This window comes from Pelobates fuscus, chromosome 11, assembly GCF_036172605.1.
Source record: "Pelobates fuscus isolate aPelFus1 chromosome 11, aPelFus1.pri, whole genome shotgun sequence".
NCBI lineage: Eukaryota > Metazoa > Chordata > Amphibia > Anura > Pelobatidae > Pelobates > Pelobates fuscus.
In genome coordinates this window covers 2,032,036-2,050,880 of record NC_086327.1, presented here as the reverse complement: position 1 = coordinate 2,050,880, position 18,845 = coordinate 2,032,036, and the positions used below count along the sequence as shown (strand labels likewise).

The 18,845-nt window shown below is 40.5% G+C and overlaps 1 protein-coding gene across 1 annotated transcript in view; it reads left to right on the top strand.

Moving 5' to 3' along the window:
- The first annotated feature begins 16,140 nt into the window (after positions 1-16,140).
- The window catches only part of LOC134577549 (venom peptide SjAPI-2-like), a 4,909-nt gene continuing 2,204 nt past the window's right edge, over positions 16,141-18,845 (top strand). Inside the window, exon 1 of the mRNA XM_063436335.1 lies at positions 16,141-16,190. Within this exon, the coding sequence (XP_063292405.1) occupies positions 16,154-16,190 (37 nt within the window). The 5' untranslated portion in view covers positions 16,141-16,153. The remainder of the gene's footprint in view (positions 16,191-18,845) is intronic.

Below are 18,845 nucleotides of genomic sequence, written 5' to 3'. Positions count from 1 at the left end.
CCCCTCCAAAAACCAGTGGCGAGGTCACTTTCGCCACTCTATCTATCTATCTATCTATCTACCTATCTATCGCTATCAATCTATCTATTGTCTGTTTGTCTGTCTGTCTGTGTAATTGTTTGTCCTCTATCTGTGCTAGCAGTGAATGTAGTTACTAAACACAATCAATAAAAGATAATTGCACTGTTATTTGAATTGTTTGAAAGCGATACACAGTTCTCCCATTTAAATTCACAAACTTTTCATTTTTCTTCGACCCGTCAAACTGACCAACCCATAGCTCGCCATTTCTTCATTGTTAAAATTAACGGGTTATTCATTAACTTGAGAATTGTCAGAAATTCACAGTTTATATAAAGTAAAATGTAAGGCCAAAACAGATCATTTGGAAACATTCTCATTGTGTAGGCGTTCAACTCGGGATCTTTGACCTCAAATTAGAAATTTACTTTTAAATCACAGTGAATTCCCATCACTTGAATAACAGTGAATAACACAGAAAGGTAATGGACAGTAGCTTTCAATAATCTTAGAGTGCCACAGGAGAGATAAATCACAGTTATTTATCATAAAGATCTATAAACCTAATATTCTCTACTATAATCTATACACATACTATTCTATACTATGATCTATAAACATACTATTCTGTACTATGATCTATAAACATACTATTCTATACTATGATCTATAAACATACTATTCTATACTATGATCTATAAACATACTATTCTATACTGCGATCTATAAACATACTATTCTATACTGCGATCTATAAACATACTATTCTATACTATGATCTATAAACATACTATTCTATACTGCGATCTATAAACATACTATTCTATACTATGATCTATAAACATACTATTCTATACTATGATCTATAAACATACTATTCTATACTATGATCTATAAACATACTATTCTATACTGCGATCTATAAACATACTATTCTATACTATGATCTATAAACATACTATTCTATACTATGATCTATAAACATACTATTCTATACTATGATCTATAAACATACTATTCTATACTGCGATGTATAAACATACTATTCTATACTATGATCTATAAACATACCATTCTATACTGCAATCTATAAACATACTATTCTATACTGCGATCTATAAACATACTATTCTATACTATGATCTATAAACATACTATTCTATACTATGATCTATAAACATACTATTCTATACTATGATCTATAAACATACTATTCTATACTGCGATCTATAAACATACTATTCTATACTATGATCTATAAACATACTATTCTATACTATGATCTATAAACATACTATTCTATACTATGATCTATAAACATACTATTCTATACTGCGATCTATAAACATACTATTCTATACTATGATCTATAAACATACTATTCTATACTATGATCTATAAACATACTATTCTATACTGCGATCTATAAACATACTATTCTATACTATGATCTATAAACATACTATTCTATACTGCGATCTATAAACATACTATTCTATACTATGATCTATAAACATACTATTCTATACTGCGATCTATAAACATACTATTCTATACTATGATCTATAAACATACTATTCTATACTATGATCTATAAACATACTATTCTATACTGCGATCTATAAACATACTATTCTATACTACGATCTATAAACATACTATTCTATACTGCGATCTATAAACATACTATTCTATACTATGATCTATAAACATACCATTCTATACTGCAATCTATAAACATACTATTCTATACTGCGATCTATAAACATACTATTCTATACTATGATCTATAAACATACTATTCTATACTGCGATCTATAAACATACTATTCTATACTATGATCTATAAACATACTATTCTATACTATGATCTATAAACATACTATTCTATACTGCAATCTATAAACATACTATTCTATACTATGATCTATAAACATACTATTCTATACTATGATCTATAAACATACCATTCTATACTGCGATCTATAAACATACTATTCTATACTATGATCTATAAACATACTATTCTATACTATGATCTATAAACATACCATTCTATACTGCGATCTATAAACATACTATTCTATACTATGATCTAAAACATACTATTCAATACTGCGATCGATAAACATACTATTCTATACTGCGATCTATAAACATACTATTCTATACTATGATCTATAAACATACTATTCTATACTGCGATCTATAAACATACTATTCTATACTGCAATCTATAAACATACTATCCTATACTGCGATCTATAAACATACTATTCTATACTATGATCTAAAACATACTATTCAATACTGCGATCGATAAACATACTATTCTATACTGCGATCTATAAACATACTATTCTATACTATGATCTATAAACATACTATTCTATACTGCGATCTATAAACATACTATTCTATACTGCGATCTATAAACATACTATTCTATACTATGATCTATAAACATACTATTCTATACTATGATCTATAAACATACTATTCTATACTATGATCTATAAACATACTATTCTATACTGCGATCTATAAACATACTATTCTATACTATGATCTATAAACATACTATTCTATACTGCGATCTATAAACATACTATTCTATACTATGATCTATAAACATACTATTCTATACTATGATCTATAAACATACTATTCTATACTGCGATCTATAAACATACTATTCTATACTACGATCTATAAACATACTATTCTATACTGCGATCTATAAACATACTATTCTATACTATGATCTATAAACATACCATTCTATACTGCAATCTATAAACATACTATTCTATACTATGTATAGAATGTATAGAAACATACTATTCTATACTACTCCAGTCCATATAATATTGTTTATTGGTAAATTGGGCATTGTTACACGCTCGTTTTACAGGGCAGGACCCTGTTCGGTCCATGCATACACAACTGTATGCATCTACTTGGTTATCGCATACTAGACGCTATATGGGATTTCATTTCCTGTCACCTTTCCTCCTATTTCACCACTTCTCCTTTAACTCTACACCTAACACTTGGCTTCCTAGCCTTCTACCACTAGCTGCATAATATCTTCCCACATGGCACTTCACTACCTGTCCAGTTCTTTTCTCACTTCCATACACCCCGCTTAGTACCCCTGGACTCCTCTATACAGATCAGTTCATGTGCACATTGTTTTGGTCACGTTGTGGTTGTATGTCCTTATGTTTCACCTACTTTTTGTCACATCCCCCGCCTTTCCCATCTTTTTACACACTCTCTATAATCTGGGTCCTCTATCTGTTCGCACTTGTCTCTCTTTGATCAGTATCCTCTATGATTCCCATTTTGTATTCAACTCACATACGCATTGCGTTGTTCATCACTGGATGAACCTATTTGCAGGAGTAATATGTCTATTCATAACAGTACAAGCCCAACCCAATATGTGGTTTTATTAATGAATATCTTCTTCTCATGCATCTATAACTGGCTTAATCTTCACACTTCACACACATCACGGAAGTTTTTGCCCACACTTGGTGCCCTGGGTTACTCAGACGCACGTTCACGTCCTTTTTCCGCCCCGTCGCACTATTGGTGACGTCACTATACACCGACGGAACAGCCAGTGCGGGTTTTTCAATCACAGCTCATCGAACACACATGGCTCTCGGGTGCACATCTTATTCAGGGTAAGTAATCACTCCTTAATCTTTTAGGGTATATAAAGATATGCTTGCACTTGTTTTTGTATCTTGATAAAGACCTGCGGGTCGAAACGTCGATTTTCTGCACGATTTTCCTCACGGAATAAATTGCTTCAAACAAGTCCTCTGGAGTGCTCTCTTTTCTTCTTGGATATACATACACGCTGTGCAGCACCGAGGCTTTTTTCTGCGGTTTTATTTGAAGGTAGAGTGCCAGACTTTGAACATTTTATTCTATACTATGATCTATAAACATACCATTCTATACTGCGATCTATAAACATACTATTCTATACTATGATCTAAAACATACTATTCTATACTGCGATCGATAAACATACTATTCTATACTATGATCTATAAACATACTATTCTATACTGCGATCTATAAACATACTATTCTATACTATGATCTATAAACATACCATTCTATACTGCGATCTATAAACATACTATTCTATACTATGATCTATAAACATACTATTCTATACTGCGATCTATAAACATACTATTCTATACTGCAATCTATAAACATACTATTCTATACTGCAATCTATAAACATACTATTCTATACTGCGATCTATAAACATACTATTCTATACTATGATCTGTAAACATACTATTCTATACTATGATCTGTAAACATACTATTCTATACTGCGATCTATAAACATACTATTCTATACTATGATCTATAAACATACTATTCTATACTGCAATCTATAAACATACTATCCTATACTCTGATCTACAAACATACTATTCTATACTATGATCTATAAATATAAATATACTCTAGCGGACCCCGGGTAACCCGACCTGTTACCCCCCGCTATTTCCCTTCCTTCAGTCACTCAGGAACCATTTGGAATATTAAGAGAACCATTTCCCCCCAGTAACTGGACGAGACAAAGCTCTGGAGGTACAACACAATTTTATTGAGCCACACACGGCTTTTATACACAGCCCCATACCAGGGGTCTCCAACACACACAAACAGGGGTCGTATCCCAAGATCCTCCACACCAGGGAGCCCAAGTGTGGGAACGGAGTGTCGTTGTCCCTTTGTCTCCCAAATACGGAAAGCCCGCCACACCGGTAAGGGGTCTCCCATGCAGTGCGACAGGAAAAGGGACTGTCCCCTTGCCTCCCAGGCACAGAAATCCCACCAAACTAGCCAGTGCCCCACATGTGTCCCCACCAACCTAAGTTGACCTCACAAGTGCACATTCCATGACCAACCTCCGTTCACGAAGTTCTTGTGCTGAAACTGGCAAGGGAAGCGTCTCCTTTCGGGAAACTAATGCTCCCCCTGGTTGGCATTCGTCTATACATATGGGCGGCCACCCGGGGGAGCATTCATTCATTACTTCCCTTGCAGTTTCACACTTATGTTGCCAGTGCGAAGTTGCGGTTTCACACTTGTTGCAAGTGAGAATGTTCTGATTAATGGGGACCAGGGAGATCCTCGTTCGGGAGATGAACAAGTCAGGAAGCAATCCACGAACGCTCCCCCTAGCTGGCGTTCGTCTATGCGCAATGGCAGCCACCCAGGAGAGGCACTCATTAATTGTTTCCCTTACAGTTTTGCACCTATGTTGTGAGTTTGAACGTTCTATTTGAACATTCTAACTAGCATTCTAAATGAGATATAGTGGAGGTCCCCGTTCGGGAGACGAAGGAGTTCCTTTCGTAGGGACGCTCCCAAACGGGTAGCGCGGTTACAAGATACGAAGGCAAGGGGAAAACACACAGTACAAGTAAAAAGCACTCAAACAAGTGGTGGTTCCACCACATATACTATTCTATACTATGATCTATAAACATACTAATCTATACTGCGATCTATAAACATACTATTCTATACTATGATCTATAAACATACTATTCTATACTGCGATCTATAAACATACTATTTTATACTATGATCTATAAGCATACTAATCTATACTGTGATCTGTAAACATACTATTCTATACTATGATCTATAAACATACTAATCTATACTACGTAGATACGTACATACTCCACGCCAATGTTCTACCCAACAACAAGAATATTTATCTAGAATTTATTTGAGTTTGAACACTAATCTATTGTGTGGTATTGTATGAAACACCTTGGCAAAATCCAAATAGATCACATCCACTGCAACACACTGATCTATACTTCTACTTACTTCTTTATAGAATGCAATTAAGTTTGTTTGACATGACCTGTGCTTCATAAAAAACTTAGCCCTTTGAGTACATTTTATACTGTGACTTGTTAGGATGGTAACCACACCCCCAAAACGTCAGAATCAGAACATTTAGCGTCAGGATGTCGACTCCCCCTTGCCGCATGACTTTATCGCATGACTTTAATGCATCCGGCGTGAAACCGGCTGAAGAAAGAAGAGGAAAGCTGAAGGGGACCTACTTCCTTATGTAAGAGGTGAGTATCTTGAGGGACATCTGGTTACCACAGAAGGGACCCTGACAATAACCACAGAATAGCCACAGAACTTAAGCCCAAAGGTCTATAATTTACAGACAAATATTTTGAACCCTTTTTGAATATAGGGACTACATCTGCCTTCCTCCAATCCTTCGTTACACTTTCTGAAAGAAAAGAATCTTGAAATATTTAAAACAGAGGTGCACTTATTTCCACACTTAGTTCATTAAGTACTCGTGGATGAATACCATCAGGCCCTGGAGCTTTGTTTATATTAACTTTCTTTAGCTGCTGTAGCACATCATCTTGAGTCATCCAATCACAATTTTTCTGCAAGGTTTTTGCAGCAATCATTTGCATGTCTATAGCCATATGTTCTTTCTTAATATATACTGAGGAGAACTAGTTATTTAAAATATCTGCCTTTTCCTGGTCTTCATTAACTAACTCCTCCATCGTGGTTTTTATTTTTTTTAGAATTTATGCTTTGGGGTCGGTTTTGCTCTCTTTGGTTGTCACATTTTGTAGTTTAGCGAATCTAGTCGCATTTCTTTTTCCATTCTTTATTTTAGTAGGGCTTAGGTTCACAAACATGCTTGTAACGCCACAACCGCATGGAACATGCTTACATAAACAATTCAGATCAACATGGCATTTGAGAGAGAGCACAATTTTTTGATATAATATACTAGCTCCGTCAATCTAGTCGCCTTTTTGCAAGCATTATTGGCTTCCTTGTATCTCATATAGGATGCCTCTGATATGTCCGGTTTTAAATGATTTAAATGCCCTTTTCTTATTTTTAATCTCTTGTTTTACTTCTCTACTAAGCCACATTGGTTTTAATTTGTTTCTTTTATATTTATTACCCAATGGTACATACTGAGAAATGTACCTTTCTAATAGTTTCCATTTATCCTCAGTGTTTTTATCACTAAGGAGTTTATGCCAGTCGATATGTTGTAGAGCTGCCCTAATCTTATTGAAATTGGCTTTTTTTAAATTATACATTTTAGTATACCCCACGTGCTTTTGCATTTTTACATTTATTTTAAAAATTACCATATTGTGATCACTATATCCAAAATGCTCCCCTACTTGGATGTTGGTTAAACGATTTACATTGTTTGTTATAACGAGATCCAGACAAGCATCCTTTCTAGTTGGTGCTTGTACCAGTTGTGACATGAAGGTGTCATTTACCAAGTTCAAAAACATAATTCCCTTTGCTGAGCTACTAGTCCCTCTATCCCAATTTATGTCCGGGTAATTAAAATCTCCAATAATTAACGTGTTACCCCGATTTGCAGCTTTCACAATTTGCTCTAACAGCTGTTCTTCCTCATTAATATTTACATTAGGTGGTTTATAACATATCCCAACCAATAATTGATTTCCCCTTTGTTTGCCCCAAGCAGATATCTACCCATAAAGCTTCCACATTTTCCTTGTCTGTCACGATTCCGGGAACCAAACACGCTAACACACACACACAGAAAAGGTGCAGTACCAGACCTTAGAGTGGCCGGGCTAAGCACACAAAGAATAGTCAGGAGACAAGCCGAGTAAGGGGAACCAAAAGACAGAATAACGAGAAACAAGCCGAGGTCAAAGGGTAGGAGAAAGTCACAAAGTCAGATAAACAAGCCAGAGAGTACGTAACCAGAAACACAAGTTCAGTAGCAGTACTAGCAAGCAAAGACCACAACAGGGCAGAGAGGAACAGGAAAGGTAAGTATATAAATCATTAGGTTAATTCTGATTGGATAATTTCAAATCAGAATTAACAATCACACGTGGGGGATATCTAGACCTCCCACTGTGATTGAGGCACTGTGCCTTTAACGCCGGGTCAGGTGGCTGACCCCGGCGTTTAATAAATTGGGCGGTCTCCCAGCGTGCAGCGTCATGCATGCTGCCGCTGGGGGACGTAGAGGAAGACGCGGGCGGCATCCGTGGCTGGGAGGATGCCGCCCGCCGAGCGCCCGCCAGGGAGGGGACCGCGGACGGCTGGAGGGTGAGTGCCGTGAGCGGACTGCAACCTCCCCTCGCAGCCGCCCGCGGAATCCTGACATCGTCACACTCCACATGCCTAATTTGACTTTAACTCATGGTTGACATACAAACATACCCCACCACCCTTCTTGTTTTTCCTATCCTTCCTAAATAACGTGTACCCATTTAAGTTAACTGCCCAGTCATGTGACTCATCCCACCATGTTTCAGTTATGCCTATTATGTCATATTGTTTAGTGTATGCTATTGCCTCTAGTTTCCCCATTTTGTTATATAGGCTCCTTGCATTAGTAAGCATACATGCTAATATTAAATGTATGCTTGCTAATGCAAGGAGCCTAAATAACAAAATGGGGGCACAGGGCCGGACTGGCCCTCTGGGATACCTGGAAATTTCTGTCTGTCATGGTGTGTGTGTGTGTGTGTGTGTGTGTCTGTCTGTCCGTCATGGTGTGTGTGTGTATGTCTGTCTGTCCTTCATGATGTGTGTGTCTGTCTGTCCGTCATGGTGTGTGTGTCTGTGTCATGTTGTGTGTCTGTCTGTGTCAGGGTGTGTGTCTGTCTGTCATGGGGTGTATGTCTGTCTGTCATGAGGTGTATGTCTGTCTGTCATGGGGTGTGTGTCTGTCTGTCATGGGGTGTGTGTCTGTCTGTCATGAGGGGGTGTCTGTCCATCATGGGGGGGGTGTCTGTCTGTGTCATGGTGTGTGTGTCATGGTATATGTGTGTGTGTCTGTGTCATGGTGTGTGTGTGGGTCGGTCTGTGTCATGGTCTGTCATGGGATGTGTGTCTCTGTCATGGGGTGTGTATCTGTCATGGTATATGTGTGTTTCTGTGTCTGTCATGGTGTATATGTGTGTTTAAAAAGAGTGTTTTTGCTCACCTTTTTTCCCCCCACGCAGCGTGCTGGTCTCCCCTAAATTGGCCTTGCCTCTATGGCTAAGATCATCAAGCTTGATGATCTCAGCCAATCCAATGCTTTGCCATAGGATTGGCTGCAAAACGCTACACCAATCAGCATCTTCTCATAGAGATGCATTGAATCAATGTATCTCTATGGGGAACGTTCAGCGCCTCCAGAGTGTGGAGGCCCTGAATGTAGGTGCACTGACACAGGAAGCACCTCTAGTGACCGTCTGAGTGACTGTCACTAGCGGTGTCACTTTGAAGCAATGTAAACACTGCCTTTCTCTGAAAAGGCAGTGTTTACGTTTAAAAGCCTGTAGGGACAGGCTATAGACACCAGTACCCCTACATTAAGCTGTGTGTGTGCGTCTGCTAGTGAGTGAGCTTGCTTGCATGTGTGTGTGTGTCTGCTAGTGAGTGAGCTTGTGTTTGTATGTCAGTGAGCTGATGTATATCAGTGAGATTGTTTGTCTATGAGGCTGTGTATCAATGAGCTTGTGTGTGTCATTGAGATGTCTGTGTCTGCATGTGAGTATGCTTACTGTATAATTAAACGTTTTACTCTGAAAGGACCAATATTTTATATTACAAAAAGCAATATATATATTACTCAATCATCTGGGGTGGCAAGACATAGCCCTACATATTACACGCTACAATATATGGCGCAGTGACTTATAGGGCTGGCATAACATTTTTTTTCCAGGGCTGCTTTGTATCCCCAGTCCGGCCCTGTGGGGGAACTAGAGGCATACGCTAAGCAATATGACATCTGTGTGTTTGTCTGTGTGTTTCTTGACCAGGCTGATTGTGACATATTTGATACTTTGTTTTCCACACATAATGGTTTAATTGATATATATTGTTGAAGGCTGTTTATAAATGATGAATGTGTGTGTGGCCAGTCCGTGTGACACAGAGTAACCAGTGAGTGACCATGCACATTTTTGTTCTGAACCAGCTGAGCAAGAATGGTTCCATTCTCATCTCCCCCAGCCCGAGGGATAATATCATCTCAAATTACTGGTTAGAGGCAAAACACCAAAATATCCAATGAATTGCCCCATTTTGCTGATAAAAAAACCTGCTTTAGAAAAGCATTGGCTGTAAGAGGTGACACTTAAAAGCCACCTTGACGAGGCAAGAGGAGACACGTCTCCGGGAGAGCACTGGCAGAGAGCAGGTAACTGGAGTCATGGTTTCAAAATGATTATATTTCTATATCTGTAATTAAACCGCTAGCATTCATATTTGGGATTTTGTAAAAAAAAAAAAAAAGAATTTCACACGGAATTACGGCTACTTCTACAAGCCATGTTTATTATTGGAAATATAAATACAGAGTAAATCGGATTGTATGACAGACAGACAGGCAGACAGATGGACCGACAGACCCAAATTGTGTTCTGACGGACCCTCAGTGCTGCACCGTGGCAGTAGATTTACAAATAAACTGAAACTGATTTGCAAAAACAAGACTAAAATGTAAATATTGAGAAAACGTCAGAACAGAGCAGATCCTGTTAGGAGCCTATTCACTAAGCAATGTGATGGAATGATAAGCAAGTTAGAAACAATTAGAATAAATGATGGAAAAATCGATTTGTGATTCATTAATAAAACAATGCTTGTTACGATAGGATTGCCAGCTCAGTAATAATCAGGGGTGATTTCTTTCTTGTATATTTCCCTAAAATAAATACCAGCATAGTGCAGGACCCTCTGACAATGACTGCAACTCCCATCACTCAGACTAACAGAAACATCTGAACTCTGCTTTATGTTTACGCTGAGACTCGTATAAGGAGTAATAATTCTGGGGATCAATCGCAAACCAAAACTCTAAGCTTTACCCAGAATCCCTTGTTCCATATTGCTCCCGTTATACTTGTTGTGTGATTGCTTGCTGGTTAAACCGTCTGACATTTATTATTATTATTATTATTATTATTATTATTATTACTAGTGTGATATTTATTGAATTATATAGTCATAGAATTATAGGGCTTATTACATTATAGAGTTATATTATTATAGAGTTTATTGTATTATAGAGTATATTGTATTATAGAGTTATATTATTATAGAGTTTATTGTATGATAGAGTTATATTATTATAGAGATTATTGTATTATAGAGTATATTGTATTATAGAGTATATTGTATTATAGAGTTATATTATTATAGAGTTATATTATTATAGAGTTTATTGTATGATAGAGTTATATTATTATAGAGTATATTGTATTATAGAGTATATTGTATTATAGAGTATATTGTATGATAGAGTTATATTATGATAGAGTTATATTATGATAGAGTTATATTATGATAGAGTTATATTATGATAGAGTTATATTATTATAGAGTTATATTATTATTATAGAGTTATATTATTATAGAGTTATATTATTATAGAGTTTATTGTATTATAGAGTTATATTATTATAGATATTATTGTATTATAGAGTTTATAGAATGATAGAGTTTACTATATTTTGTTCAGACGTATTGTTCTAAAACAGGGGTCCTCAAACTCCGGCCCCCCAGATGTTGCTGAACTACAACTCCCATGATTCTCTGGCTATCTATGTAATGCAAAGAATCATGGGAGTTGTAGTTCAGCCACATCTGGGGGGCTGGAGTTTGAGGACCCCTGTTCTAAAATAACATATTGTATGTTACCGGCTCCTTTAATTACACTCTGGCATTAATCTTATTGTACAATAAAAAACAACAATAACAGTTACTTGCGCACTATCCCAATCCCTATGTACATTTAAATAACTGGGGGATTTATAGTTCCACTCCAATGTCCATTAAAGTGTTAGCTCACCTGCCAAGTCAGGGTAAAACTTCTTAAGTGGTTTCTACACTAACATTTCACCTTGCTCCTTTAAACAGAACGGTAAAATCTCTAATGAGACAGAGAGGGGGATTTCTATAAACCCCTACATACTTATTAACCCTTAATAGGGAAAACATGGGGGGGGGGGGGGGGGCAGCAGCAATGTCTAATGGGACAGAGAGGGGGATTTCTATAAACCCCTACATACTTATTAACCCTTAATAGGGAGCACATGGGGGGGGGGGGGGGGGGGGCGGCAGCAATGTCTAATGAGACAGAGAGGGGGATTTCTCTAACCCCTACATACTTATTAACCCTTAATAGGGAGCACTTGGGGTGGGCAGCAGCAATGTCTAATGAGACAGAGAGGGGGATTTCTATAAACCCCTACACACTTATTAACCCTTAATAGGGAGCACATGGGGTGTGCGGCAGCAATGTCTAATGAGACAGAGAGGGGGATTTCTATAAACCCCTACATACTTATTAACCCTTAATAGGGAGCACATGGGGGGGAGGGGGGGGGGCGGCAGCAATGTCTAATGAGACAGAGAGGGGGATTTCTATAAACCCCTACATACTTATTAACCCTTAATAGGGAACACATGGGGGGCGGCAGCAATGTCTAATGAGACAGAGAGGGGGATTTCTCTAACCCCTACATACTTATTAACCCTTAATAGGAAACACATGGGGTGGGCGGCAGCAATGTCTAATGAGACGGGGGGGGGATTTCTCTAACCCCCTACATACTTATTAACCCTTAATATGGAACACATGGGGTGGGCAGCAGCAATGTCTAATGAGACAGAGAGGGGGATTTCTATAAACCCCTACATACTTATTAACCCTTAATAGGGAGCACGTGGGGTGGGCGGCAGCAATGTCTAATGAGACAGAGGGGGGGATTTCTATAAACACCCAACATACTTATTAACCCTTAATAGGGAGCACATGGGGTGGGCAGCAGCAATGTCTAATGAGACAGAGAGGGGGATTGCTATAAACCCCTACATACTTATTAACCCTTAATAGGGAACACATGGGGGGGGGGGGGCAGCAATGTCTAATGATACAGAGAGGGGGATTTCTCTAACCCCTACATACTTATTAACCCTTAATAGGGAACACATGGGGGGGCAGCAATGTCTAATGAGACAGAGAGGGGGTTTCTATAAACAGGGCCGGCCTTAGGGGTGTGCGAGCTGTGCGGCCGCACAGGGCGCCATGGTGCAGGGGGCGCCCTGCGGCCGCATAGCTCACACGGCATGTCTGTTAGCCGCAATGCTAACAAGACATTTGCCTTGGGCGGCATTTTCCAGGGGGCGGCAAAAAAAGCCGCCCCCAAATGCCCAAGGCAAATGTCTTGTTAGCCTTGCGGCTAACAGACATGCCTTGCTGCTGGGCGATCGGGCGGGCGGGCGGCCGGCGAGGGAGCACTTCCCCTGAGCTGTTTGCTCAGCTCCCTCGCCGGCCGCAGAGTGAGGCTGGGAGGCGGAGCCGGAATATGACGTCATATTCCGGCTCCCAGCCTCACTCTGCGGCGCGCGAGGGAGCTGAGCAAACAGCTCAGTGGAAGTGCTCCCTCGCCGGCCGGCCGACCACCCAGCCCAGCAGCCACTGGACCACCAGGGAGGAAGAGACCCCCCCCCCCAGCATTCCCAAAGGTAAGGAGGCTGGGGGGGGGTGTCTAAATAAATTTAAAAAAATGTGTTAATGTGGGTGAGTGTGTGTGTGTGTGTATGTTAGTGTGTGTATGTTAGTGTGTGTCTGTTAGTGTGTGTCTGTTAGTGTGTGTGTGTCTGTTAGTGTGTGTGTGTGTGTGTATGTTAGTGTGTGTCTGTGTATGTTAGTGTGTGTCTGTTAGTGTATGTGTGTGTGTATGTTAGTGTGTGTCTGTGTATGTTAGTGTGTGTCTGTGTCTGTTAGTGTGTGTCTGTGTATGTTAGTGTATGTTAGTGTGTGTCTGTGTCTGTTAGTGTGTGTCTGTGTATGTTAGTGTGTGTCTGTGTATGTTAGTGTGTGTCTGTGTCTGTTAGTGTGTCTGTGTCTGTTAGTGTGTGTGTGTCTGACTGTGTGTGTGTGGCTGTCTGCCTGTGTGTGTGTGACTGTTTGCCTATGTTTGTGTGTGTGTGAGACTGTCTACGCGCGTGTGTGTGTGTGACTGTTTGCGTGTGTGTGTGTGACTGTCTGCCAGTGTTGGTGTGTGGCTGTCTGACAGTGTGTGTTTGTCTGTGTGTGTTTGACTGTTTGTCTGTGTGTGTGTGTGTGTGTGGCTGTTTGCCTCTGTGTGTTTGGCTGTCTGCCTGTGTGTTTGTGTGTGGCTGTGTGTGTGGCTGTCTGCCTGTGTGTGTGTGTGTGTTTGTGTGTGACTGCCTATGTGTGACTGTCTGGGCAGACTAGATGGGCCGAATGGTTCTTATCTGCCGTCACATTCTATGTCTGTGTGTGTGTTTGTGTGTGGCTGTCTGCCTGCCTGTGTGTGTGTGTGTGACAGGGTGTGTGGGAAGGGGTAAGGAGTGGGGGGGGGCGCTGTGAAGATTTTTTGCACAGGGCGCCCAAATGCCTAAGGCCGGCCCTGTCTATAAACCCCTACATACTTATTAACCCTTAATAGGGAACACATGGGGGGGGGGGGGGGCAGCAATGTCTAATGATACAGAGAGGGGGATTTCTATAAACCCCTACATACTTATTAACCCTTAATAGGGAACACATGGGGGGGAGGGGGGAGGGGGGGGGGCAGCAATGTCTAATGATACAGAGAGGGGGATTTCTATAAACCCCTACATACTTATTAACCCTTAATAGGGAACACATGGGGTGGGCGGCAGCAATGTCTAATGAGACAGAGAGGGGGATTTCTATAAACCCCTACATACTTATTAACCCTTAATAGGGAACACATGGGGGGTGGGGGGCGGCAGCAATGTCTAATAAGACAGAGAGGGGGATTTCTATAAACCCCTACATACTTATTAACCCTTAATAGGGAACACATGCGGTGTGCGGCAGCAATATCTAATGAGACAGAGAGGGGTATCTTTCTAAGCCCCTACATACGTATTAACCCTTAATAGGGAACACATGGGGTGGGCGGCAGCAATGTCTAATGAGACAGAGAGGGGTATCTTTCTAAGCCCCTACATACTTATTAACCCTTAATAGGGAACATTTGAAAAATGCAAAAAACTAATTTGAACGCCAATTTTGGCCAGTGTTTGTGACTAAGTGGCTACTAAAAAAGACTGGACATACCCCATTTGCAATACCTTGGGTTGTCTACTATTGCAAATGGATTTGGTAAGGTGTACTAAAACACTAAGATATTGTAGTTATGGTGCTTGTAGTCTTCCATTAACAGGTATTTTGGGACATATAGCGTAGCACTGTTTGGACATGTTATTCTCTCAATATACTCTAGTAGTTATTCCCAAATAATAATATGCCTGTATATGTTATGGTGGCTGTAGAAAATCGTGCTGACCGCACTAAATTCCCTATTAGAAAATTACAGATTATAAACAATCAATAGCAATGATTATTTCAGTATTCAGTGTTTTATTTTTGTAAATCACTTTTTACTATGGTTTTACAGTAAAATAGAGCGCAGAGGGGAAAAACAAAAAAGAAACATAATATTTATATAACGAAGCTTAGAATATAAACATTGTTATAGACACACCACATAGTAAATGCTGTCCATATATGATATTGGGAGTTTATGGGAACTTATAGCCAGGTTAATTGTTAAGGAACGCATAACATAACAATCAGTGTCATTACAAAACATTCCCTATCTGTACCCTACATGGTCCAACTTGGTTATCAATGGAGTAATCTCGACCTGTCAGTCTAGTGAGTGTTTTGTCAAAAGAGGTAAGAGAAAATTAATGGGAGAATTATGGATATAAAGTTACAATGCCCCCTATATTGTGTATGGGGTGGATTTTATTTATCAATACTTTTAATTTGACAGCCAGCTATGTCTAAATATAAAAACATTTATTATGCAGATTATAGAAATAATATTTACTAATGATAAAAAAAAACACAGCAATTCCAAATTATCTAACATGTAACGCATAAACTCGACAAATAACCCAAAGAGCTTGCAATCTTTCTCTGTTTCCTGTGCTGTACGTTAAGATACTCTTCCTGACCTGTAACATACTGTGGGGTTACTGTATTCCAGATCCAAGATTGGAAAGATGAAGACAAACACAGTCTTTCTTCTCCTGGGTGTAGGTGAGTTTTATGAAATTCTAATATTGACGATGCAAATCTGGGGTTTTAAATGTGTTCAATAAATAATCATAGCAGCAAAAAAAAAAGGAATTCTATCAATCAATCTTAACATTCATTTCACGGGGGGCAGAGCTAGCGGCGTAATACAGCGGTCGCCATTTACAACGGCTCCGATAAGCCAGCGCAACAAACAAGCATTTACTCGGCACCTACAGCCCATCGGCTAAAAAGAACTGCAGGGACATACTCCGGACACCCGGCGGATCTTGCAGATGCCTTTTTTCCAAACATCGGGCACTAAACGCCGCACCAAGGGACCTGGAGCCTACCGCACAAGCGACCACCACCTAACCAGGGAGCTGACATCGTGGCTCGGCGGGAACTCACAATTCACTGACGCTGACTTCTACACCCCGGAAGAAATGGGACGGAGATCCCACAAACCGATCCCGAGCGCTCCCAAACCGCAAAGGGACATAAGCAGCATGCTGCAATCCCCTCCGCCTGCACAGACCCAAGCCGTCGAGGTTGCATCACCCGAGAGGTCTGAGGACGGGGACTCCACACAAAGCATGGCTATGAAGCGCACACATACACACCCTGGATGACACGGCACCGGCAACGAGGCAAGACATTCAGAACATGCTGGCTGGTCTTCAACGGAACTTACAGCACATGTGGCAAGCTGACCTGAAGGGGCTGGCGGCAGAGGTACAGGCGGTATCGGCCCGAACCCAGGCCGCAGAACAAGAGGTGAGAGACATACGCCAAGACCTCACCTCCCTTAAAGACACAGTCTCCCAAATGCAATCCGCACAAGCAAACACCATCAAACAAGTTGCCATACTGGACGACAGGGGCAGGAGAAAGAACATCAAAATCAGGGGTGTATCAGAGGTGGTACTACTGGACGAACTGCCCCACTTTATAAGGCGCCTAGTGGCCGCACTCCTCCCCAACAGACAGGCGAAACACTTCGTGTTTGACGGTGTATACCGCATTGCAAAACCACAGCAGGCACCAAAGGCAGCCCCACGCGACATCATCCTACGATGCCAATCCCTAATGGATAAGATAGCCCTGATGACGGACATTAAAGAGAAAACACTAAACGAATTTGAAACACACCGAATCACCTTCTTCCAGGACCTGAGTAGAGACACTCTCCTATGGCGCAAGAGCATGCAGCCCATCACGACCACCCTGCAAGCAACGGGCCTCATGTACAAATGGGCAACCCCCAGGACATTATGGGTGACTAAAGGCGACCAACATTACAAGATCTCCTACTGACCACCCTGGGACTGTCCAACAACGCCATGGCACCAGCCACCACGCTCCCGGGACCAGCATCCTGAAACCTGCATTGGCCACATTGCCAGCCTACTGTTACCGTTTTATGTTTTTGTGTATTTTTATTCACTGCTTGTTTCGCTTTGTTTTGCTGTCTTCTCTGATGACGAGCTAAATCACTCCCAACCTGTTACCATTGGCCCCAACCTCACCGGTTAGTACTGATTACACAGCCCCGCGACGGTGAAACGATGGCCCAGCGCCCAAACCAGTGTCCCTCCTCCCCCCCGCCCCCCTAAATGCCAAGGGTTATAGGGCACAGTACACCTTGGAGCCCCTAGGCGGGAGTACCGGCCTAGCTGGAACAAAACAAACAACTACAGAAGAGGTCACATGACTCCTGTATACCCGAGCTCCATAACACACTGCACTCTTACATAGACGAGACACAAAGGCTTAGACCTTGCTCCGCTACCCAACCTGACACATTTCGAACCATGTGAGGAACTAAGCAACTACTAAGGCCATAACCTGTGCCAGCGCCCCAACATCGCCGCAGAGTCCCCCTGGGACGACAATAGACATACATCTAACACGCACCACTGGCATAGTCAGTCCCTCGCTAAAACTACATAGCCCTTATCAATACAAAATGTGCATAGCTCGACTCGGCCCAACACATGAGACAAACGAAATGTGACTGTATATCATGCATCTGCTGTCGTGGCACATATACCTATATCTGTATTGCTGAAACTGCACCAAAAATAAAGAATTAAAAAAAAAACCATTCATTTCACCGTGTATTTCGTTCAGATATGTGATTTTAAAGTAATGACAAAATACAGTTTATTTTAAATGAAGCAATTTTCAGAAAGGTAATTTAAATAACTCTGACATAGCAAGAGGCCAAGGGATTAATTAAACATTGTTTGCAGTCCCTCTGAGAGCACTGCCTGAACTTATTCTAAGATACATTTATTTAACAGGAAGTCGAAAATGAAAAATAAAGTTACTTTCTCTGGTAACTAATATATCACATACTATTGTCATTACGAAAATAGTCACCATGTTTATTCCTTAAAAAAGATATTTAACAGACACTATAGTCACCCAGACCACTTCAGCTCAATGAAGTGGTCTGGGTGCCAGGTCCCTCAGGTTTTCACCCTTCAGATGCAAGCATAGTTTCAGAGAAATTGCTATGTTTACATTTGGGGTTAAGCCAGCCTCTAGTGGCTGTCTTCTGGACAGCCACTAGAGGCGCATCTGCGATGCTGGAGGAATATTATGCCTCCATTACGCAGAGCGTCCATAGGAAAGCATTGAGAAATGCTTTCCTATGGACACTTTGAATGCGGG